This window comes from Peromyscus maniculatus, chromosome 18 (genome assembly GCF_049852395.1).
Source record: "Peromyscus maniculatus bairdii isolate BWxNUB_F1_BW_parent chromosome 18, HU_Pman_BW_mat_3.1, whole genome shotgun sequence".
Classification (NCBI taxonomy): domain Eukaryota; kingdom Metazoa; phylum Chordata; class Mammalia; order Rodentia; family Cricetidae; genus Peromyscus; species Peromyscus maniculatus.
In genome coordinates, this window is record NC_134869.1 from 1,772,250 (window position 1) to 1,798,627 (window position 26,378).

Here is a 26,378-nt window from a genome sequence, read left to right on the forward strand (position 1 = left end):
ACAGACACATATACACATACACAGACATACACACACAGACACATATACACATACACAGACACACACACACAGACACATATACACATACATAGACATACACAGACACAGACACACAGACACAGACACACAGACACACACAAGAAAACATAAATTTAAAAGTGGAAAAATTTTGAAGTTTTCTCTCCAAAAAAAGGAATTCTGCCTCCAGGCTGCAACATGAGCTTGTACTACAGTCCCAGTCTGCTGGCTGGCCTTGCAAGAGCTGGGCCTGCAGGCCACAGTCCTATCAGCCACATCTGTTAAATCACTCTTGTCCCTCCTACTCTTCCTTTATCCTTTGAGACATAGTTCTTCTTTGCAGCTTAGGCTGGCCTTGAACTCACTGTGTAGCCCAGGCTTGATAGGACTTAAGGGGATTCTCCTGCCTCAGCCTCCCTCCCAAGTGCTGAGATTATAGACATGAGCCACCATGACTCTCTCCCTCCCTCCCTCCCTCCCTCCCTCCCTCCCTCCCTCCCTCCCTCCCTCCCTCCCTCCCTCTCTCCCTCTCTCTGTCTCTCTCTCTCTCTGTGTCTCTGTCTCTCTCTGTCTCTCTCTCTGTCTCTCTGTCTCTCTCTCTGTCTCTGTCTCTGTCTCTCTCTCTCTCTCTGTTTCTCTGTCTCTCTCTCTGTCTCTCTCTCTGTCTCTCTCTGTGTGTCTCTCTCTCTGTCTCTGTCTCTGTCTCTCTCTCTCTCTCCCCCCCCACCCCCACCAACACAATGTCTATGCTAGCCTCTCCCATCCCATCCTGTACTGTCTGGCCCAATGCAAGCCCCAGAGCTTGCTCATTTCCATCATCACACCGAGACTCTCAATGACACACTTGACCTAAACTCAAAATCCAAGAACACGAAGCTCTATGATGAGCAGGAGTTTTTCCTCTGAGGATTTAAAACTCTAGGGTCCTGCTTTATCTAAAAGAGGAGCCACCACCATAAATGATGACGGGCAAGAGTACAGTCAGAGCCATTAGAAGGACGTAAGGTCCTCAAGCCCCTCCCAGTGAGTAGAGATGCCGCTTCACCATCCTGCTCGAAACAAGATTTGGAGCTCCGAGGCTTCTGATGGGAGGTGCTGGAGTACAGCCCACAGGGTAGTTGCCTGGCCGGCAGATGCAAGGGGCTGAGCAGCAGCTGCAGTGGTAACTGAGATGTCAACCTGACTGGATTAGGGGCTGTCGGACGCTGGCAGAGCGTTTTTGAGTGTGTCTGTGTGGACATTTCCCGACAGGACTGGCATTTAAATCCATGGGCTAAGGAAGATCTCCCCAATGTGGTCACCCAGTCAGTTGAGGTCCCTGATAAAACAGAAAGACAGGAAAGGGAAATCCACTCCGTGTTTGGGTTCAGAATACTCCCTCTCTCACCCTTCTGCTTATTGCCACCTTAGAGAGATGGCAGGGCACCATGTGGGTAGCAGAGAGCAGCCCCCGGGGCCGCACTTTGATCTTAGACACCCCAGTGATCACGTCTGTGATCAAACAATATTCTGTTCTGACTCAGTGCCTAGCCCAGAGCCGGGCTATCCTTCTCCCTCTCCTGAAGCTTGACTCAGTGCCTAGCCCAGAGCCGGGCTATCTTTCTCCCTTTCCAGAAGCTGGGAGAAACAGCAAAGAAAGAAAAAGAGGCAGCTAGGAAGGAAATCCTCTGAAGGGCATACGGGCTGGAAGGTCTTGGGGTGCCTGCGTGTGGGGAACAGAAGAGGAGGTCTACTGCACTGAAGAGCACCAAACAAGGTGGTGGAGGAACAGCAGGGTGCTGGGCTCTGGGATCAGCAGGGCCGAGAAGACTGAAAGCTGCCAATAGGACAGGAGCCAGCAGCTCAGATGTGGGACCATTTCCGACATCAACAAGCCCACATCTAAGGACTTGCTCTGTGCTGAAAACCTTGCATATGTAACACTGAAGTGATGGTTTCTCGTGGTATATCCATATTGTAAGTGAGGAGGGACTCTACCCCAAATCACACTGCCACACAGGGAAAGAGCTGAGTGTGAACTGTTAGGGAGAACACTCCACCCCCACCCCCAGGCCTCCGAAGATCACCAGAAGTTCAGCTCCCCCTCACAGGCATCAATTGACCATAGCCTTCTGTGCATTGTCCAGTGGGGTTCAGTGCAGTCCCTGGGTGTAGCTTTGGGGCAGAGCTCTGATTGTGCATGTCAGGGTCCTCTGGTGGCCGGGACCACAGGTAGGAGCAAGGCCTGGAGTATTGAGTGGGTCACTGTGCAGCAAGGTCTCTGTGGGCAGCCTCGGTACTGAGTCACAGGAAGACGGGAAGGAGTGGTGGCTCCATGGGACATGTCACTTGGTGGAGTCTCAAAAATAGCTGGGTGGATCCTGTAGAGAGGCTGGGTGTCCAGTGAGCTGAAGGAACTTGAAGCTGGCAGCTCTGAGGGGGTCTTGGCCAGGTGCGGCATAAAGAACTTCGGTTCCCCAGTGACTGAGTATTTCAGTTCTCCTTGGAGACCACTACGATGTCGTCTTCCAAAATAAGCAACAGGGGTGAGGGCATGAGGCTTCCATCCCAGAGACCCCAGAAGTGATTGTGCGTTTTTATTTTTTATTTTTATTTATTTATTTATTTATTTATTTATTTATTTATTTATTTATTTGTGTGTGTGTGTGTGTGTGTGTGTGTGTGTGTGTGTGTGTGTGTGTGTTTATGAGAGGTGGTCCACACTAGATGTCTTCCTCAATCACTCTCCACCTTATTTATTTTTGAAGCACAGTGTCTCACTGAAGTTCAGTGACTGGAATAGACCAGCTGGCCAGTGAGTCCCAGAGATGGGATTGTGGAATTTCGGGTGCTGCCCCAGAGCTTTTTTTTTTCTTCTAAATGTGGGTTTTGGGGGATCAAACTCATGTCTTCATGCATGTGTGGCAAGCATTTTACTAACTCAGCCCCCTCCCTGCCCATCTTTCCCAGATTTTGGTTGTTTTGTTTTCCAAATACCTGGAGAAGGACAGAGGTGCTCAGGTCCTTAGCCTGTCAGCCGAGACTCCCAGAGTTGGGAGTGGCTCCAGGCTTTCTCTCTGAAGGGCTCCCGGCAGTGGGCAAACCATTTCCCCACTGTTTTGATGACCAGTATAAGCACCTGCTAGGCACTGAGCACCACCAAGACACCTAGTATGCCCTTTCCTGTGCCCACAGCCTCTACAGTGCACATTGACACTGTTCAGTGTCGCTGCTGTGGCTCTCAGCTGGGGTGGCCTTCAATCCCAGGAGACATTTGGCAAAGTTGGGGACATATTTGCTCTTCATACTTATGGAGTTGCTACTGGTACCGAGTGGGCTGAGGTTAGGGACCCTGCTGAACATCCTGCGCACAATCAGTAGTCACAACAAAGAATCTAGTCCTGAAGGTCCATGCTGCCGAAATGGGAAACTGAGGCCCAGGCTGCAGGGCAAGGTGGGGTCAGACAAGGTTCTGTGTGTTTCTCGCTACAGTGGCCCAATTTCCTCCTCTAAAGGCAGCCTAGTTCAGCTGGCCAGCCCTCAGTCCATCTTGGAGCAATTTGGCTTTATGCGGCAAATGTATTATCAAACGCTCCAGTCCCCTGAGTCAGTAATCCACTTCTGGGAATGTGTCCCAGTGTTAAAATTCAAAATGCACCAGAATCTTCATCCACGAGGATTGGCACTCAAACCTTATTTACAGACTCCCAAATCCAACAAACAAATGTCCAAAAATAATAAGAAAGAAACTAGCACACCCACAAGATCAAATAATAAACTTAGGCAGACACTAAAACTACACAAAACTGCAATATCGTGAGAGGGAATCTTCATTAAAATGGTAAGTAGGGAAGTGTGAACCTCAAAAGTTACTTACAGTGTGATCAGGATTATGTTATTAAAAAGTATGCACAAAGTGAATGTCAGGAGACGGAGAAAGCGGGTGCTGACCAGTGGTTTTTCTGCCCCGGGGGATTATTGGTGTTATCCAACTTTTCTGCAATTTCTGAACTTTGAATTCTGGCACCTGGGGGTAGGTATTTCCTTCCCTGCACTTTTGTCCAGGGTCAGACTAGAATATTCTTTCTCTCAAATGCTCTCCTGAGGGAGGAGCTCATGGGGCCCTGAAGGTTCACACGCAGTTGGTGGCTGCTAGAGGAGGGACAGAGGTTGTTAAGTGTTAATTGCTGACATGACAGAGGGTAAGATCATCAGGGAGAAGGCCCGCTGGCATACATTCCAGGGTCATTTCGGTTATGTTAGTTGATGGGAGCCCTACCCACTGCAGGTGAGAACCCTGCACTGTGGAAGACTGAGGGGAGCCTGCAGGCATTAATTCATTGCTCTTTGCTCTGGACTATGGTTGGAATGTGACTGGTTGCTTCAAGTTTCTGCCACCTTGATGTCCCCACAATGATTATCATATAATTTCAGTCATCACCATGTTCATCGTCACTATCATCACCAACATTACTGCATCACTTCAGTCATCACCATGTTCATCATCATCATCATCATCACTAACATTACTGCATCACTTCAATCATCACCATGTTCATCATCATCACGATCTCCATCATCACCAACATTACTGCATCACTTCAATCATCACCATGTTCATCATCATCCTCTCCATCATCAACAACATTACTGCATCATTTCAATTATCACCATGTTCATCATCACCATGATCTCCATCATTACCAACATTATTGCATCACTTCAGTTATCACCATGTTCATCATCATCATCACCAACATTACTGCATCACTTCAATCATCACCATGTTCATCATCATCATCATTATCACCATCATCACCAACATTACTGCATCACTTCAATCATCACCATGTTCATCATCATCATGATCTCTATCATCACCAACATTACTGCATCACTTCAGTCATCACCATGTTCATCATCATCATGATCTCCATCATCACCAACATTACTGCATCACTTCAATCATCACCAGGTTCATCATCATCATGATCTCTATCATCACCAACATTACTGCATCACTTCAATTATCACCATGTTCATCATCACCATGATCTCCATCATCACCAACATTACTGCATCACTTCAATCATCACCATGTTCATCATCACCATCCTCTCCATCATTACCAACATTACTGCATCACTTCAGTCATCACCATGTTCATCATCATCATGATCTCCATCATCACCAACATTACTGCATCACTTCAGTCATCACCATGTTCATCATCATCATGATCTCCATCATTACCAACATTACTGCATCACTTCAGTCATCACCATGTTCATCATCATCATGATCTCCATCATTACCAACATTACTGCATCACTTCAGTCATCACCATGTTCATCACCATCATCACCAACATTACTGCATCACTTCAGTCATCACCATGTTCATCATCATCATCGTCACCATCATCACCAACATTACTGCATCACTTCAATCATCACCATGATCTCCATCATCACCATCCTCTCCACCATCACCAACATTATTGCACCATTTCACTCATCGCATGATTTCCCTCATCACTGTCATCTTCATCCCTGGACTAGAAGCCCTCAACATATCTCTGATGAGGGCTACTCATTCGAGATGAATGGGAATAGAGATTTTCACTCTCACTATCTCTGTTTGGAACTCTCCACTCTGTAAGTGCTACCTGCTGTCTTCCCTGTCTGTGACATGAGCCTCAAACAAAAATTCATTTTTTTCACCAGCTGCTCTGAGCTTGGGCAGCTGGAGTTCAGTTCAAGGAAGCTATCTGAGAATCCATCCACTGATAATTCTGTTTCTCAAATGTCAGCCACCTGGGAATTACCATCATGATGTCTCTTTTATCTGTGCACAGCTTGTACAATTTATTTACTTAATATTTCTCTTTAAATTGCCTTACTTGTTCATACAAATAAACTTATTTTAAAAGGAAACTTTATATCAGTACCATAAATGGAAGACCAATATTTCCTCATGCTCATGAAATATACATAGTAATTAAAATTAAAAAGGTTCTGTGCATCACCTACAATCATCTTCCGTGACAGCCCAGGGGATGCATCTCGAACCTGTCTAGCTCCAGCTCTTATGTACAGCCCCTTAGAAGCGGAGACTGTGTGAGCCAGGGGTGACTCCTGGAAAAAGATCACACATTCCGAGAGGGGGCTGCTTCTGCCCAAATCTATGCTGAGACCACCCCTTCATTTTGAAAAGAAGGAAGGGAAAGAAGTGAGAAAAGGAGAGAGGAGTGTGTAAGGGGCAAGAAGAGAGGAGGAGAGGAGAGGAGGGGAGGGGAGGGGAGGGGAGGGGAGGGGGGAGGGGAGAGGGAGGAGAGAAGGGGAGGGGAGGGGAGAGGAGAGAAGGGAAGGGGAGGGGAGAGGAGAGGAGGAGAGGGGAGGAAAGGGGAGGGGAGAGGAGAGGAGGGGGAGGGGAGAGGGAGGAGAGAAGGGGAGGGGAGGGGAGGGGAGAGGAGAGGAGAGGAGAGAAGGGGAGGGGAGGGAAGGGGAGGGGAGGAGGGGAGGGAAGGAGAGGAGAGGAGAGAAGGGGAGGGGAGGGAGGGGAGAGGAGAGGAGAGAAGGGGAGGGGAGAGGAGAGGAGGGGTGAGGGGAGAGGGAGGAGAGAAGGGGAGGGGAGGGGAGAGGAGAGAAGGGAAGGGGAGGGGAGAGGAGAGGAGGAGAGGGGAGGGAAGGGGAGGGGAGATGAGAGAAGGGGAGGAGAGGGAAGGGGAGGGGAGGGAAGGGGAGAGGAGAGGAAGAAACGGGTATAGAGAGTGATGAGGGAGGGATCAGTGGGGTGCAGGCACAGTAAGGTATCTTCAGGGGGTGATAGTATAGCTGAGACTTGAAGGAAGCCAAGCAGAAACCCTGTGAGTACCGGGGACAAGAGCTTTCTGGGCATGAGAGCAGCTAGTGAGATGCCTCTGGCAGAAGCATGAGGGGAGTGTCTAAGTTCTCTGACCAAAGGCAACTTGGAGGAAGAGAGAGTTTATTTGGCTTACATTTCCATCACTATAGGAAGTCAGGGCAGGCACTCAAACAGGAATCCTAAGCAGAAACCACAGAGGAACATTGCTAGCTAGCTCACTCACAGGCTCAGGCTTAGCTAGCCTCTTACACAGTCCAGGTCTACCTGACTAGGGATGCTGCCACCCACAGCGGGCTGGACCATCCCACATCAATTAGCGATTAAGAAAACACCCCATAGACATGCCTACAGTTCAGTCTGTTGGAGGCAGTTTCTCAGCTGAGGTTCCTGCTTCCTAGACGACTCTAGTTTGTGTCCAGTTGACAAGAGCTAACCAGAACACAAGATGATGTAAGCAGTAACATTTGCTGAGGAGAAAGTACTGCCCTGCTGGGGAGAGGAGACTTTCCCACCAGACAAGCTGTCTGAAAGGTGGGCAGGGCTTCATGGGTGCAGCTTCTGATGAGTTGTCATCCTCACTGGGATGGCTTTTCAGTGATGCAACTGCCTGTCCTGTAAGTAACTCCAGTAAACTCAATAAGCTAGACTCGGGTGGAACTGTTTGACCTATCACTGATGCCTATCTTGGGGGAGTAGATGCCTCCTCAGGAAGTCCAGCCCCATGACCACTCAGGGGTGCCCACAGCTGCCCACAGACTCCAAGTCAGTGTGGGGATGACATGCTCCCTTAGGATGTCACCTCACCGTTACGTTTTGAGGCCATGGATATGTTCGTCTCCCCCAGCTCTGAAGTCCAACAGGAAACTTGGTATTAGTCTGGCTTACACTCTTTGAGCTCCCAAACCTACAGCATGTTCTTCAGTCTTTGTGTCATAGAGAGGTCACTTCGGGCTATTAATTTGTCATTCCAGGGACATTTGCTGAGCCGTGGGTGGTATACGAGATGCTCAGAATATAAAGTTTATTCAGATATGGCAGAGAGGACGAAGAAAGCCATTTGAACCAAGACCATCCTACTTACTGGCTATGTATCCTTGGGCAAGACACTATCCTTCCTCACACCCAACTTTAGTTATCTGTGAAGTGAGAATACTAATGATGCCTGGAGTGAATGTCATGTCCTTTACACACAGAAGATTCAGAAGTGGTGAGTGATTTTACCCCAAGACTATACGTCCATCAGCATTCCACCACAGTGACAAAATACCTGAAGTAATTACTACAGGGAGAATGAATTTTGTCTACGGTCTCTGGACTCCGCCACTCTGGGTCTGTGGCAGCTCATGGGACAAGCATTAGATAGAAGACCCATCTTCACCTCACAGCATCCAGGAGACAGCAAGAGAGACAGGGAGGGCTGGCATCCCAATATTCCCTTCAAGGACACCCCACACTGGCCACTGGCTGGAAGATAAGCTTCCGAGTGGAAGATAAGCTTTCAACATGTGGCCTTGGGGAGCTTTCAGGATAAGAAGTGAAGCCCCATAACAGGAGGGCTAAAGGCAAGAGCTCCAGGCATCCCAGCAGCCCAGGGCAGTTCAGAATCTTAATGTAATTTACTGAAGGAACAAGCAAAGTGGCATGGGGAGAGCCTTCAGGGCCGGTCCCCTCCTCAGACTTGGCAACCTTTCTGAATGTTGTGTGTCTCCAGTTTAGTTCGGAACCTGTATACCCCCAGAGCAAACTGCAGGTCCTCAGATCTGGAGGACCACAACCCCACCTGGTACCCCATCCTTTTGGAGGGGGCTCTGGGATCTGAGTGGTGCCTCTTCAGGTGACCCTGGTGGGATGTGTGGCAGATTTACCCTCTGAAGCCTGCATTCGATTTCCAGTCCTTCAGCTCACAGGTGAGACTGATGGAGGACATACAGCTTCAGTTCCTCTTGCTTCCACCCCCAGATCACAAAGTAGGGACAAGACATCAAAAGCACATCTGTAGATTTATCACAGCATCTCTATTAATTATTTATTGATGCTGTAACAAAATACCCAACAAAAGCACCTTGAGGAAGAAGTGTTTATTCTGGCCCACAGTGTGAGAGGCCAGTCCATCAAGGCTGGGGAGGCATGGTAGCAGGGCTTTGAAGCAGATGGTTACACTGTCTACAGGCAGAAAGCAGAGAGATGTTTCAGGGGCTCAGCTTCTTTTCTCCTTATTCAGTCTGGGACCCTGGCTCATGGAATAGCATCATTCACATTCAGGGGAGATCTCCCTTCCTTTGGTTAAACCTTTCTGAAAACATCCTTATAGACACACCCAGAGGTGTGTTTCTGCAGCGATTCTAAACTCATCACATTAACAATCGAGATTAGCCAGCATGGCACCCGGGTTCCATAGACGTCAGTGGCTGCTATTATCGTTACTAGCTGTTAAGAAGGGCTTCTGCTCTTGAATATTTCACCCATGAGACTATTTCAAGAGCTAAGAATCTCACCTCTGCTGCAAAAACAGTGGTTTCTACCACCCACCTGGAAAGAACAATCTTTGAATATGAAGAACAGCTCTGTGTCCAGAGAGAGAGAGAGAGAGAGAGAGAGAGAGAGAGAGAGGGAGGGAGGGAGGGAGGGAGGGAGGGAGGGAGGGAGGGAGGGAGGGAGGGAGAGAGAGAGAGAGAGAGAGAGAGAGAGAGAGAGAGAGAGAGAGAGAGAGTCTGTGTTGATTCAGACTGCAGAGAAGGCCAACCTAAATTACAGTCAGATCTGAAGAGAGGAATCTTATTAGTTCCCTTCTATGCTGGGTCTTATCACAGCATTCTGCACACCGACTTCAGGCCCAGCTTAATGAACGCACAAAACACACTCGCAATTAGCAACACCCATTTGTGTGCCAACAATTCACACATGAAAGTCAACATCCAATGACGACGGTGTTTAATTTACACAGCAAATCATCCTTAAACACAATCTCTGCAGCACGTTGCTCCCATGGGCTGCCTGTTTAGGTAATCGTGGATTTGCTTAGCAAATTCTTTCTTAGAACAGAGGCTGGATGGGCCCCTTGAGGTGCTTCAGGACTAACCTTTGTATATGTATGTGTTAAATGTACGTAAAGGTGTGTGTGTGTGTGTGAGTGTGTGTGTGTGTAGGTCAGAGGTCAACATCTGTCTATTCAGTTGTTCTCCATCTTATTTTTTGAAACAGGGTCTTTTGAACCTGAACTATTGATTTGGCTAGGCTGGGAACACTCTGGTTCTCCTGTCTCCACCCCTACTTCCTGTTCCCAGGTGCTAGGGTTATAGATGCTCTTATGTGGGTGCTGAGGATCTAAACTTGTGTCCTCATACTTGCTTTAGAAGCACCTTACTGACCGGACCATCTTCCCAGCCACGGGACTAACTTTTGACAGGACAGTGTATGTGGGCTGCATGACCTGGAGGCCTCTTCCCGAGCAATGTACACACAGACATGTCCAGTCCTATAGTCAGGTTCTACAGCTAGAGGGCCAAGGACATATCACAAAATGGGAAAGTCCGAATGTGTGGTATTCTGTCTTCTAGAATGCTTCCCACGGGTGTTGCCTGGAGCCTTTGCACACACTCAAGACACCCTGGGAGTGTGTTAAAATGCAAATATTCCTTACCTCCTTGTGGATACCTCAGAATCTTATTCATACATGTCACAACCTCAGAATTATGTGGTCATCAGACTTGCTGCTAGATCCTGTCATATCGTGTGCTAATAAAAGTGCAGACTGTGGGGCTGCAGAGATGGCTCCATGGTCAGGAGCATGGTGTTGCATTTCCAGAGGACCTGGCCTTGATTCCCAGCACGCTCGTGGTGATCACAAGCACCTGAAACTCCAGTTCCAGGAGATCTTACACTCTCTTTTGGCCTCCTTAGACACTTCACGCACATGTTGTACATATGAACTTGTAGGCAAAACACTCATACATATAAAATAAAGATAAATCTTAAAACAGCACAGAATGACTATGCTATGGTTTAAATGCAAAGATTTGGTTTCCTTTGTGTGTTATGCATTAAAAAATGTTCTAAGGCAGCTTCTCTAGACTTCACAAGACTGCCAACAGGGTCATGTTACTAAAAATCTTTAGATCAACCATACAACCAGGAGTCAGAAGGTATTGTTACTGGCTTAGGGGTCTTAAAGGGATGGGACTCCAACTTCCCAACCCAGAGGTCAGGAAAGCAGCTATTTTGTTATGATTTGCATATGAGGTATCCTTCACTTAAGAGGCTCATCTCTTGGAGGTTTGGCTCCTGGCTAGTGTTGCTGTTTTGGAAGGTTCTAGAAACTTTGGGAGGTAAAAACCTAGGTGGAGAGGTAGTTTCTGGAGATGGGTCCCTGAGGGTATCATGTCCCTGCTTTCTTCCTGTCTTGCTCTTGGCATCCTGTTTTCATGGAGGTAAGAAAGTGCCCTTGGACACATACTCCCACCACCATGATGTTCTGTCTCCTGGTGAGCCAAGAAACAGAACCAAGAGGCCGGGGAGGAACCCTCTGAAACTGTGAGCCCAGATAGACCCTTTCCCTCACATTGGTCTGTCAGGCAGTTGGTGACCGTGAAAAAAGGTGACGAATTCAGTGCCTGTGCCAGCCTCCCGGTCCCTCATGACCTGCTACCACAGAGATGCAGCATGTCTCCCAAATGGCCATGTCCTGCATGGGCCAGGGACTCCTGCAGGTGGGATTCTGGGTCCAGAAGCTTCTGAGTGCTCCAGATCTGCTGGAATTGCTGTATCAACTTCTGCACAGTTTAGTGGTGCAGAAATCCACACTCCAGCTCCACCAGGAACTGAAAGATGAGCTTTGTAACCATCCACTGAGTCTCGAGCAAATACAGCTAGAGTTTCCTTTGCTTGCTGTCCTGGTCAGTTTTTATTGTCAACTTGACACAGGCAAGAAGTCACATGGAAAGAGAGGATCTCAACAGAGGGATTTCTCAGGTCATTCTCAGACCTGGGGGCAGGGGAAACCATCCTGACTGTTGATTGATTGATGTGGGAAGGCCTAGCCCACTGTGGGCGGCGCCATCCCCAGGCAGGTAGTCTTGAGTTATGTAAGAAAGCAGGATGGCCATGAGCTGGGAGCAAGCCCGTAAGCCACATTCTTCCGCTACCTCTGCTTCAGCTCTTGCCTCCAGGCTCCTGCCTGAGTTTGTGCCTGGACTTCCCTCAGTGATGGACTGTGACCCGAAAGTGGAAGCTGAAATAAACCGTTTCCTCTTCCAGGCTGCTTTTGGTCATGAGCATTTTATCACAGCAACAGAGAAGAAACAGATAGAGCTGGTCTGGCTGGAGGGCACAAGCCTGAATTAGGGGGTATACAACCAAGTATCCTTCAAACCTGGGACACCCCAACCTTGACTGTTCCTCTGTGTGAGTATTTTTTGCATCGCTATGGCAACATGCCTGACAGAAACGAGAGAAGAAAGATGTTCTTCGGCTCACAGGTTCAGTCCTCTGAAACCCTGTGTCCTCTCTTGGCCTCACGTGCTTGGGCAGAATGCCATGATGACAGGAATGTGTGGTAAAGGTTGTTCTTTGCTTCTTTGTGGGTGGGAAATAGAGAGAGGGAGGCATACAGGAAGACGCCAGTGTGAGACACGTATTCCCCAGGACGCCCCCAGTGACCTGCTTCCTCTAACTTGGCCCCTGCCTCCTGCCTCTTGCTACCTACCAACAATGCTATCACATTACGAATCCTTCAGGGGATGAGTCCATTCATTAGGACCAAACCTCCATGATCTCATCGTCTCTGGAAACGCCATCACAGTCACACCGAGAAGAATGCTTCCTAATCTTTTAGACATGTCTTAATTTTTTTTACACCGTTTATTTGTGTATTATGTGTGTGAATGTGCACATTTCAAGGCATGCATGGGGGTGTGTCAGAGGACAGAGGAGAGGGTTCCCTTCTTTCATGTGGGTCGTGAGGATGGAATATGGGTCATGAGGCTTGGCGGCAGCACCTGAGTCCACAGAGCCGACCCCGTGGTCCTCTCGGGGCATTTTTTAATCCAATCAAGTCAGCTAGCAAACTTGGCCACACATTCTAATTGATTTCCTTCATACTTTTTGGAGTCCTCCCCGCTTCCTTCCCTTTGAACTTCATTCTTCCGGCGGCCCTACTACGTACCACACATCTGAGGCTGTTGTTCTACCAGTGAACAATTCGAATATTGTACTGTGAGGAAGAGAGAACAGCTTTCAGCAGGGAGAGGGACAATACAAAACAATAAAGTGGAATGTGGAGTGTGATTAGGAGAGGGGAAGGAGGGGGTTGTTATGAGTCCTGTGCTTTTTAATTGAGGTAATAAAAGTGTTCTAAAATGGACCATGGTTATGGCTGCACAACCTGGTAAATATACTAGAAATAATTGATTTGTGTCAATTGTGCCTCAACAAGGAGACTATGGAAACACAAATGTATGAAGTACACCATGGGATGGTAACTGCTGGGCGTAGCACTCAAGAGTGACAGGGGATGAAGGTGGCTATGGACCAATGGACTGAATACTTATGTCCTCTCCAGGTCACATGGGCAGCCTCCGCCGTCCTATGTGATGGTGTTAGAAAGAAGGTCCTTTAGTGAATGTTTAGGGTTGAGCAAGTCCAAGAGGGTGGGGCCCTCATGATTAGGGCCTTATAGGAAGAAGGGGGTTGTAGAGAAGGTTCAGTGGGTTAAGAGCACTGGCTGTTCTTCCAGAGGACCCAGGTTCAATTCCCAGCACCCACATGGTAGTTCACATCTGTCCAGTTCCAAGACTTCTGATACCCACACACAGATATCCATGCAGGCAAAACACCAATGAACATAAAATAAAAATCATATATATATTTAAAAAAAGAAGGACCCCCCCTCCTTCTGCAAGAGTGAGAAGGTTCCAACTGCAAGTCAGGCAGAGAGCTCTCACCAGGAGCTAAATATCTGAGCTTGGATTTCTCAGCCTCTAGAACAGTGAGAAATAAATGCCTCTCCCTCTCCTTAATCCCTGCCTCTGTGTATGCACATGTGTGTGAGGGTTCCCCTGCCTCTGTTTATGCACATGTGTGTGAGGGTATCATGGCCTCTGTGTATACATGTGTGTGAGGGTACCCCTGCCTCTGTGTATGCACATGTGTGTGAGGGTACCCTGGCCTCTGTGTACGCACATGTGTGTGAGGGTACCCTGTGGTGATATTTTATTTGTACTGAAATGTAATTTTAATTTTATGTTAATAAAGTTGCCCTGGGGTCAGAGTTATTAGAGCCATAGCAAGAGCGTGGTGGTTAGAAGAGCTAGGTAGATTTCTGTGTGTTCAGGGATACAGCCAGTATTGGAGACATACGCCTTTAAGACCTGGAGGGCGGTACTTACAGGCAGTGATGAGGCAGTCATGTGGTTGGGTTTAGAACCAATGAGAAGGCAGAACAGAAAGACTATTTAAACACAGACAAACAGGAAGTAGCTCTCGCGGGGAAGTTAGGAGCACTGCAGGAGGTAAGATTTTATCTCTGAGCTCTGACCTCTCGACTTTCTCTTTTACATTGGCTCTGTGTTTCTTATTTTAAAAAGACGATTGGTTACATCTACATCACCCCTGCCTCTGTGTATGCACATGTGTGTGAGGGTGTCCCTGCCTCTGTGTATGCACATGTGTGTGAGGGTGTCCCTGCCTCTGTGTATGCACATGTGTGTGAGGGTACCCTGGTCTCTGTGTATGTACATGTGTGTGAGGGTGTCCCTGCCTCTGTGTATGCACATGTGTGTGAGGGTACCCCTGCCTCTGTGTATGCACATGTGTGTGAGGGCACCCTGGCCTCTGTGTATGCACGTGTGTGAGGGTATCATGGCCTCTGTGTATGCACATGTGTGTGAGGGTACCCTGGCCTCTGTGTATGCACATGTGTGTGAGGGTGTCCCTGCCTCTGTGTATGCACATGTGTGTGAGGGTGTTCCTGCCTCTGTGTATGCACATGTGTGTGAGGGTACCCTGGCCTCTGTGTATGCACATGTGTGTGAGGGTACCCTGGCCTCTGTGTATGCACATGTGTGTGAGGGTGTCCCTGCCTCTGTGTATGCACATGTGTGTGAGGGTACCCTGGCCTCTGTGTATGCACATGTGTGTGAGGGTACCCCTGCATCTGGGTATGTACACATGTGTGAGGATACCCTTGGGGGCCAGAAGAGGCCTTCTGGAGGAGGAACTGGAGTTACAGTTAGCTGTGAGTCTCCGGATATCCCTGGTAGGAACTGAATTAGAATCTTCTGCAAAGCAGCAAGCGCTTGTAACTGTTAAGCCATCTCTCAAGCCCTGAAGACAAGTCTCTTGAGTCCCCTGTCTACTCTGGTATTTTGTTTTAGGAGCCTGAAGTAAGACAGCATCCTCAGAGAGTTATTGTTTCTCAGTGATGAGAAAGAAAGGCGTGGAGAGTTGTTTTGGCCGGGGGAGCAGTCAGTGCAAAGGTCCTGAGATTTCCTTCTTACAGTCAAGGAGCAGAGAGGGTCAAGGGAAGAGCAGAGGGCAGGGAGTAGGAGGCCAGAAAGGACTTTGGCTCATCCTGGGGGTCAGAAAGGGACCAGTGGAGTGTTCTGGAAGAAGAGAGAGAGCTAATCGGACATGTGTGGCCAACAGATGCTGCCATGGAAATCAACAGTTCATGGGCACCATTTAGTTTAGGGACCATGTATATTGTCTGTGGCAGGCTGGGTGCCAAGCCCCGAGATGGGCATCTGCGTATTCCATAGCAGAACCACACCCTGTGTGGGCTGAGATCATTTCTTCTATGTAATTGAAAAGGAAACTGAGGCTCAGGGCAGATGAGGAGTGGATTCCATCTACAGTACTGACAGAGCTGAACACTTACCAGGCCCTCCTTCCTCCAGACCGTTCCCGTTTTCACTAGCAAAGCTTTGCACACACAGCAAGCACTCAATGAAGGTGCACTGGCCAGGTAAGTGTGAGCACCTATGGCATGATAGACTAGCATGCCACTGGGTACAGAGAGGTTAAGTGTCAAGGGTGCCAGGCTGAGGAGCCAGTGTCCACTTACTGAGCTCGGCGATGCTGCCCACACGTGTGGCCAGCAGGGACTGTTCGATGGTCCTCAGCTCCGACTGGCTGAACATGGGTAGTTCTCCAGGCTTGCTGGGCCGCTGTGGGTCTCGGTGCAGGTTCAGGCTCTCTGGCAAGCTCAGCACACCTGAGACAGAGAAGAATAAATTGTTACTTTTCAGTTCACCAGAAGATGAGAAGGGAACCCATGCTCTGGACTCTCAATGCCTTTTGAGACAGGATAGTATATAGAGCTCAGGCTGGCTGAAAACTCATTATGTAGCCAAGGATGACCTTGAACTTCTAACCCTCCTGCCTGTGTCTCCTGAGTGCTGGCATTACAGTGCTGTGCATACCCACTTGCAGTTTATTTGGTGCTGGGGATTAAACTCTGGGCTGTATCCATGCTAGGCATACAGAAACCAGCTGAACTGCATCCCCAGCCCTGGACCCCTTTTAGACATGGATGCTGATTTTAACAAATGTGAGCATTGTCTGGACACTACATTTCCAAAGACCACAAAACAGAATCTTTCCCCGGCCTGGCAATGATTCTGTCCACTGAAAGATTCTTCTCCTGAACCCAGAGATCACTGCATCATCCTCCCTCCCAGAGACAGCCTAATAATTCTGGTGTTGGGGAGGCAGTCCCTGCTGGTGGTGGCCTCTGAAGACTTCCTTCATTGACTCAGTAAATTAACTGATGTGGACGGGATGTGATCTCATGGCAAGGCTTTGGGATTTCTCTGTCGTGATGCATATGGGGGTGGAGGTCAGGGGAAAGTCTCTAAGACTTCAGTACCGTGTGCAGTGAAAGTCCACAGAAATCCCCAGAACACAGCACTCTTGCCTCCCATTCTGCTCTGCAAACCTTCAGTGACAGCCTAAACATGGCTATGTGGCCTACCCAGAGGCATTTACCCATCCGTAGCCACCCCAGGAGGAGACAGTGTGGTCCTGCTCAAGTCTGATTAATAGACTTACTTTGATCAAGGCTATGTTAACAGAATCAGAGGCCTGAAAAATGCTTGTGACATTGAACTTGCTATCTTGAGCTCTGCCTTTATCATGGGCAAAACATGACCTGGCTAGCTGGCTCATCTAAGGAAGGAGAGAGAGAGAGAGAGAGAGAGAGAGAGAGAGAGAGAGAGAGAGAGAGAGAGAGAGAGAGAACGGTTAACGTACAGGTGCTGGGCGATGTTAGTCCACTGGCAGAGGGAGAGGAAGCAGAATGTGAAGCCAGCACTCCACTTCACTCCCCATCCTGCTCACATCACAGATCTCAGTGGCTCCACCCATATCCTGCCACTCATGGTGCTGGCTGAGACCATGGAGAAGGCAGCTAGAGCAAACCTTGTTTTGAATGAATGATAACAGTGGCTAAAGGATACAAATGCCCATTCCATTTTAACATTCCTATAGTCCTGGAAATGATAAGTTTCCATTAAGGACTGTTTCCAACTGCCTATTTGTCAAACACTTTGTAGCTCCGAAGAACGTACTTTGTATCACAGCCCAGTGCACAACAATATGCTTTTCATGTTCGCCTTCAACAATCTTCCACAGAAAGCTGCCTGCCTTTACTGTGTTTTTGTTTTCCCTTCTCTTCTGTCTTATCAATAGTAAAAACGAAATGAAACAAAACGGATGGCTGCAGCCCCTGATGGCTTCGAGGACCCACTGAGGAGCTGGAACAGGCAGTGTGGGTGTGACACACCACACCCGGCAGGCAGGCCAACACAGCCTCACTGTTCACGGGATACCTGAAGATCTTCCAGTTTTCAGGGATGACTCGACCTTCAGAGAGATGCCCACCATGCAGCGGACACTTTTGCCTCTCTAACATCCTCCTTCTGGACCCAGGCCGTGATGCTCTAATCCTTCCTTACATGACCTGTGACGTCAGAGGCCAGACCAAGAAGCTGTTGCCATGGCAATGAGTCTTGGGTCTGTCCCTCACTGAGGTCCCTGATGTGTCTCTGTGACTCTAGCACAGGACCTCCTACCCTCTTAAGGAGGTAACTACAAATGACAACAGAAAATCAGGACCCAGGACTGAGGTAAGTCTCACGGACCTCTCTCTTGCCCGGGGGTGGGGGGCAGGATTAGGGGCCTTAAACAGCCAAGAATGATGTCTTGAACCTCACTGGCTATGTATTAACCAGATCTGCAGCCGTATGCTGCTCCACCAGGATCAACAGGCGCCGGAGAAAGAAACTTGAGTCTGGAACCCCCACAGGAGAAAGAAATTTGGGTCTGAACCCCAAGCCTCACCCTGGCCTGACGCTTCCAGTACTTGACCTTGGACAGGCCACAGAACCTCTCTGGACCTTGGTGCCCTCTTCTATGAAGTGGGGGATGGGACAAATCACTGGATTCTCCTTTTCTCTGGGGTGTCAGGGGAGTGAAATGAGATCTTGTGGGCTAGCTTTCATGTGCTAAGCAGAAAGGCCCTCCACACATGGACCTGAGATGAAATCAGCATACAAACCCCTGCTGTGGATTTCTTCACACTTCACTGGGCAGATGAACAATCCCTATTGGAACTGCTTTGGAGAGTTATGATATGGGAATTATTTATTCAAAGACGCTTTAAAAACTAGATGACAGAGATTTATAAAATCTATAATTGATCTATTATGCCAAGATTATATATCAGTCTTTTCTTTTTGAGAACTCCATATAGGGTGTCTTAGTTAAGATTTTATCACTGTGCTGAGACACCAAGACCACGGCAACTGTTATATAGGAAATCATTTAATTGGGGCTGGCTTACAGTTCAGAGGTTTAGTCAGTTGTTGTCATGGTGGGAAGCATGGAGGCATGCTGGCAGACATGGTGCTGGAGAAGGAGCCGAGTATTCTACATCCAGATTGAATTGGCAGGCAGCAGGAAGAGAAAGCGAGCCCCTGGGCCTGGCTTGGGCTTCTGAAACCTCAAAGCCCACCCCAGTGACACACTTCCTCCAGCAAGGCCACATCTCCTTGTTAGGCCACTCCCTACAAGTCCACAGATGGCATTTTCATTAAAACCACCACATAGGACTTAACACATAAACTGAAATAATTATTTTTTTTTCTAGTGTAAGAGAGTACCTATGTGAATAAGAAGGCCAGAGCATCATTTTTAGTATCGATGAAAGCCTATTATTGCATCTGAGGACAGAATGGCTTGGTGATTAAGACCCAAGTTCAAAACTGAAGTTCGGGGGCTGGTAGGGGAGATGGCTCAGCCAGTCGAGTATTTGCTGTAAGCATGAGGAACTGAGAAGGTTACATAGAAGCCAGATATAGCAGCATGCACCTGCAACCCTAGCCCCGGGGGTTGGGGTACAGAGAGGGGCTAGCCAGCCAGCCTAGCCAAATTAGCGAGCCCTAGGTTCAGGGGAGACCTTGTCTAAAAAAATCAGATTGAGATTGATGGAGGAAGACTGCTGATGTTGACTTACAGACTCCATACACAACTTGCACATATATGCACACTCACCAGCGTGTACACACACACACACACACACACACACACACACACACACACGCACGCACGCACGCACGCACGCACGCACGCACGCACGCACGCACACATGGTGCACCTGAGGAATTTGTCTTTGTGAGACTGGTGGTTCGTGTATTTTACATTTGGCTGAGGAGGGAGTGCATTCAAACCCTCAAAAAGGGTTGACGGCTCTTAAAAATCCCATCAAGGGTGCAGGAGAGCTGGACCTATGGGCCTGAGAGCAGGACAGCTGCCCCGGCCCCTCCCTCGGATAGCACAGGGTAGCAAAGGTAAGGCAAATGTGCCCCTCCTTGCTACCTGCAGGAAAGCCGGCCTCGGGGAGATGAGAACAGAAGAGCTGGCTCTGTCCCTCACCCCAATCTGGAGAATGGGCCCTGCACCTCACCTGGGTAAAGCAGTAGAGCTACCCTGGTTGTGTGAATGTGGGTGAGCCGGACCCGAGGGTGTGAGAGCAGAACACAGCTCCTTGCTCTCTGCCATATTGGATGAGCTAGCAGGAGGCAGTGCTGGAGAGCTTGCCCTGGTGGTGACAATGAGGGAAAGCTGGCAGGCGGACCAACCCAGCTACCACCCAGGCCCAGAACCAGGGCTGGGAGTTGGCCACCCCCTCCCCCACCCCCTCTGTGAACTGCTGGAGCATGTGAAGGGGCCGGTCCCGCAGACCCACAGCTGTAGGACCTCCATGACATAGGACATCCAGGGGGAGCCCCAGTGAGGACTCAGTACTGATGGGGTAGCAGAAGCCAGAGGCCTCGAACCAGACCAATGACTCACTGCAATGAACACTTGCAAGGAAAGATGTGTGGACGAAAGGGTGTACTGTGTGACTCACTGTGCCACACTCCAGCTTCCATGCCAAGATTTTTTAAAATTTGTTTTGTTTTGGCTTTACTTTTAAATTTTGTTTTGGGGAGAGACTGCAAGGGCAGAGGGTGGAAACCAGGGGACGGGGCGGCGCGGGTGGTGGTGGTGGTATGAGTGGGATTGGGATACATGATGTGAAATCCACAAAGAATCAATAAAAAGTTTTAAAAAAATCAATTTCCCATTAAGATCCATTCATTTCACTCCTAGGTATTTAACCAAATATTATTTGAAATAAATATTGAACTATTGAAAATTAAAAAAAAATATATGATCAATTTATGTCTGTGAATGCCGAATTCACAGCCATCAAGGTTTCACGGCTGCTGCTGAGGAGCAGAAAGGCCAGCATTGCCTGACCTACAGAGCTGAGCTCCCTCTCAAGACAGAGCAAACTTCTCCAATGTCCTGGTAGTTTCCCTAGCTGCAGAGAGCAGTTAAATGATGACCGTTGTGGGTTATTGTGAGGATTAAACAAAAACACACTGAGAACCTCTGGCCTCCAGTGTGAGAGCCTCATAGATACTCCGCCCTATGGAGCATGAAGTCTCATCTATTCACCATCTGGATTCAGTCTTGAGGGTCATCTTTCCAAAGTCTTGTGTGACTGGACAAAGAGAATCTTTTGGTCAGGTCACTCAGAACGAAAACTGTAAGAAGTGCTGCTCTGTGTGAGATCTTGGACCCACTACGTCCAGCGCCTTATCTGTCACGGAGGCCATCAGGCTCTTACGGCCTGCTTCTGCTCTGAGGTGCATAGCACGGCCCTGTGGCAAACACAGCGCCTCGCCTTTCTCTATTTTGTCTCTAGACTTGGGTCAAGGATGTATTTTCCCATGAGGAGAAAACCATGCTAGCCATCCCCCAGCCTTCATCTGCTCACCCTCAGGGATGAAGGGGCCAGCCAAGCTTTACTGAGGACCAACTTGGGTGGACACCGTGCCAAGCACTTTCTGTGTTTAGATTAAAATGTATTTGACTTCTTGCACCTACACTAGATTAAACTGTTTTTTTTGGGGGGGGGGAGGGCATGTAAGGTGACAGTGTGGAACAGTCTCTGATTCCAGTGACCTTCCTTGGAACCCTAACTATAGCACTCAACATCCTTTTCATTTCTAAGACTTATGGTGGCTCGATACTCCGTTTCTATAGGTTGTCTGCTTTGGTACTTCACGTGAGTAACCAAAGTTATGATGCAGCAATGGAAGGAGCCAGAATCAGGAGATGCATGTGCCATGCTGGGCGTGGGGGGTGACTACATAGGCCTGCTGCTCTGGGCACAGGCTTGGGCTCTGCCCCATGTGCCTCTAGCTGCCAGGGAGAGCTGACTGTACTGGCACTGATGCCAACCTGGACTCCATCTTCCATTAAGCAAGCAAGAAGCTGAAAGCCAGGGTCCACATTCAGCTTTACCAAACAGGAAGGAAGGAGCCATGGAAGAGCTCTGGCCAGTGCCAGTGCCCACTTTGCCGGGGGGCTGCCAGGCTCGGTTCCTCTGAGCCTGCCCCTCCCTCTGCAGCGCTGACACTGCCTGCCTCATGGCTGGCGTAGAGGCTGGAAAGGGATCATGTATATAGACAACCTGGCACAGAGCACGGAGTCAATAAATGTTTTCTAATAAGGTGAGTAAATGAAGTTCTTTGGAGCTAAAGATTTAGGAAGTCAATAACCTAGTCACTGCCAGAAGGCTTTCTTTACTGTTAAATTTATGAAGAAAAAAAAAAGGAAATATCAGAGCTTTTTTTTTTTTTTTTTTTTTTTTTTGCCTATCCCACCAGCTTGGAGTGCCTGTTTTATTTTAAAAGACTTGGCAGCAGGAAGCAGATTTAGGGCTGGCTTAGTGAGCCCCACTGTCTACGAGAAGCAGGTTCTTTTCCTGGTAGTGTGAGCATAGCTCCTGGCTCACATTTTGCCGAAGAATGGATTCCCTTTTCAGAGATCTTTCTTAAAAACCCAGGGCACTTAAGAATGAGAGTGGGGGAAAAGTAAACGTAGAGTGTTTCTAGAAATGGGCACCAGGACACACTGAGGTGTGGAGTCAGAAACATGTCTGAGGAAGGGCATGGTGACCTTCTGAAAACACAAATGCTGGGCACGGTGCCTGAGGCCTCGGGCTCAGCTGTGAAGACAGACCTCCAGCAGCTGGAATCCTGGAGAAACAGAGCAGAGCCTGCTGCATCCCTGGGGGTCCTGTGGAGCCTCCCTGAGGCGAGTCCAAGGCAGCCTCAGAGCTTCTCCTGCTTCCTAGGGACTTAGTATCAGCTGGGATTTTGAGAATCGGACTCCACAGAGCAGTTCAGAGAGCCTGATTTCTGAGTTCTGGAGGCCAGGTTTGGTCCACACCACTGATGTATTTAGTTAGCCTCCCCTTAAGTGCCGGTTTCCTTGGGAATACTACAGAATAATGGAGACTGTTCTAGCATAGCCTCACAGGCCACTGGAAGATTAAATGAGTGAAAGACAGCTTGCTCTCTATAAATAGCTCAATAATGGCAGCTGTTATTATCATTATAATTGTGGCTGGAGGACAGTCCAGGGGGGAACAAAGGCCCAGAGGCAGGTGCTCCACATGTGGGGGAAGTGCCGTAGCAGGGGGTGCAGAGGTGGGATGCAGAGGTGGGGTGCAGACAGGCATGGAGGACTTTAGCCACCAGCCACATTCTCAACCTTCACCTCCAGGGCACTAGGCTTCTCTCTGTTCACAGCCCAGTTCCTAGAAACCGTGGTCTGACACCAGATCACCACTGCTTTCTCCCGCTCTACCTCCACTTCCATTGGTCCAGCGAGTTCAAGGTTATCGTTCTGACTCAGGATGCCGCACACACACAGGGCCCTGCTTCTGGAAGCGCTTTCTGTCCAGGCAGCCAGTGAGACAGTGAGAAGTACAGCAGAGACTGTTCCCCGCAGAGGCAGAGAGGCAGGACAGCTAGGATAGAGTCCCAGGCAGGAAGTCGTCCAAGGTGACCCCCGCCCCCACACACAAGCTGTCCTTCCCTCCGTGAGCCACAAGCTTTTTTTGAGACAGGACTTACCCCACTGGGCTTAGTGCACAGTGGCAACTGTGCTGTTCTGAAGACGCTGTGTAAGAGGCAAGGCACAGAGGCGAGGGCCTGTCAGTGCGGCTCTAACACTGATGCTGAGTGAGGTAGGAGCCACTGGAAGATCCTGAATGGAAAAGGATGGAGTTGCCCTGTCTTTAAAGGGCCACCCCAGTTGGTGGGATGATCATGGACTGTAGGGTGACCAGGGGCAGACTCAGGGTAACTACAATAGAGGTCATGAAACAGGCCAAGCAATGAAGATGCTCACAGGGTGTTGGGTGTAAGAAAAAAGAAAAGTCTAATTGTAAGGGGAGCATAGGTCTGCATTTCCTCAAGGGGACTGGGTTTGGAAACCATGCCAAGCACACTAGAGATCCATGCTAAGAACATTCCCTTGCCTCTCGTCTTACATGGGAGACCTGGGGTGGCAGGCATTTCTTCCCCTTTCTTTCCTGCCAGTGAGGAGCACTGCTAGCCACACGGGCAGGACTGTTGGCTCCTTTCCCACCCACCCTCTTCTCTCCCAGGGTTCTGCCTCTCTGTGTCATCCATGTGATCTCTGCATAGGCCTCAGTGCTTCCGTATTGGAGAGGCTTAAGAGGGAAGAAAAAACATTCTCAGTTTCTGCAGGTCTTCAGTGAAGGGACTCCCAGGGCTTAGCAATCAAGAGAACACTTAGTTTGGGCCCTAACTCCTCTTAGGAGCCTCAGGGGAATGTTATGGTAGATCTCCCGTTGGGTCTTGGGTAGCTGTGGAAGTGTCAGGGGGTGGTCAGTTCTTGGAGATGTAGCTCCCAGGAGGAGGGGGTAAGTCCTTTGGAAGTTCTCAGGAAAGCATCTCCCTTGATCACTGCCCAACAGTAACACTTGAGGGGGAAACTGGCATGGAATGTGATAAAAACTCAGCCGTGGGGTGTGACTAACAGGAAAATTATAGGAGTTAGAAATAATCTTTGACATTTCAATTAATTTCATGCACTAGATCAGGCAGATTTTTGGACAATGAGGATTATCTTGCTTCATTTCAGGGTGACTGTGCATCTGCCTCAGATATTTACAATCCAAATGTATACATTCACTCATCCACTCATCTATCCACCCACCCATCCATCCATTCACCTATCCATCCATCCATCCACTCACATAAATGGTCACTTTTAATTAAATAAAAAATTCGAGGACCTACTAATCTGTGCTAAATTACAGAGACACAGTAGAAAATATAACAGAGTAGCTGTTATGTTAATGAAGCTTAACACCCATCTACCCTTCCATCATCCATCCTTTCATCCATAGCCTGTCTTTCTTTCTGTCCTTCCATCTATCGACTCCATACCATGTGCCTGATCGGAACTACAATGAGAAGTAAGATGCACTGAAGCTGCCTTTAAGGAAGTCAATAAGTTGGCAAGGGCGTACATGCCCACAGATGTTGCAGGTGCCGTGAAAGAAGTCTACATGCTATGTGGATGGCATGAACAGGAACTGAATATTCCACCTGAGTGGTAGGCCAGGAAAAGCTTCATGGAAAAATAGAGCAAAAGTTTTGAAAAATAAATCCTTGATCATTAGGTGAAGTGGGTAGGGGAAGGCATAAAGGCAGGAACACAGATGTACTGAATGAAGGTGGTTACTGCTGGAGCAACAGGTAGAAGGGAATTTCAATGGAGTGGGTGGGGCTGGACTAAGGAGGGGTCACAGTGCCTGCCTTGTTGAATTTCTCTCTATCACTGGGGTAAGTGACTTCCCTGAGAGCTAGTTCTGGTGTCTCATTCCATACCTACATGAGGTCAAGGCTCATGAATGGCATCCTGGTTAGAATGACTGTGAGAGATCCAGCACACATCACAGATGAGGCTGCCAGCAAGTTCAGAGTAATGCAATATCCAGACTGTTCCCTGTCCCTCAGCTGTCTAGGACTGGAATGCTGCCCGTAGGCTCCTCTGGCTCAGCAGATGTCTTAACCTTGACCTCTTTGGTTTCTCTGGGTTTTCAACACCCACCCTATTATCTTCGGACCCCTGAAACCGCTGATGCTGGTCCCTGGCATTCTATCTTCATCTTCACAGCTCAACCAGCCTGGATTTGGCTGAGAGGGACCTCTGGCAGGATTCCTGTCCTCTCCAAACTCTCTAATGAATCATCCTAGAATGAGCTTTCCTTTCCCTCTGACGATGTTGAGATAATGGGGTCAGTCACAAGTTGGCATCCTTGTTCTTAGATGTCCCTTTACCATCTTGCTCCTGCAGAATTCACTTAAAACACCTCAACTATTTTCAAAACAATGATAATAAAGTTGCACGTGGCCATTTGAAAGACCTTAACAGTAGAAAACCGTGAACAGATGGACCCTCTTCTTTCCCTGTACCTGCCCAACTCTCCTGGGTGAAGCTTTTGCTATTTTCCTATATGAGATTTCTCTACCCATTCACTCACTCACTCACTCACTCACTCACTCACTCACTCACTCACTCATTCACTCACTCACTCAACATTTATTAAGTCCAGGCAATGAACAAGTTCTCCGGGGGATGAAGGTCTGATGGTTCTTGTCTTTGCAGAACCATCTAGCCAGAGAGACCAATGTCCCTCTAATGAGCACACAAAACACAATGCAAGCACACCTTTGTAAACCATCATGAGGAAGAAATCGACGTATGAACCATACTTTAACCAATGTGGAAGCTAGAAGGTAGTACCTGATTTAATTTAATTTCATATAATTTTAAGTAAAAGAACTTTGCCTGTAGTCATTAGCATCTGTTTTTCCTTTGTTTCTAAATCACTGTCTCCACAACTTTTTTATTTTAAATAGAAAATCAGATTCTCACTGATAGAAAAATTCTTTGAACATTAGGAAATCATCCCTTTGCTGATGTATGTCCTGCACACCCACTTCTCAGTGTCCCATCTGACCTTGGAAAGTGTTTATAGCACCCAACCAGGAGTGTTTCCATTCAACTTAGTGCATTCAATCTTTTTCTCCATACGTTTAAGATTATGTTTGGAAAATGCTTCCTCTATAGGGAGATGGATC

At 48.4% G+C, this 26,378-nt stretch overlaps 1 protein-coding gene across 5 annotated transcripts in view; it reads right to left on the reverse strand.

The window, feature by feature from the left end:
* Abtb3 (ankyrin repeat and BTB domain containing 3) overlaps positions 1-26,378 on the reverse strand; it is a 266,416-nt gene that overhangs the window by 96,794 nt on the left and 143,244 nt on the right. For all 5 annotated transcript variants that reach the window (XM_016005496.3, XM_042263134.2, XM_042263132.2 and 2 more), the window contains exon 2: positions 15,923-16,072. In XM_016005496.3, the coding sequence (XP_015860982.1) occupies positions 15,923-16,072 (150 nt within the window). The remainder of the gene's footprint in view (positions 1-15,922; positions 16,073-26,378) is intronic.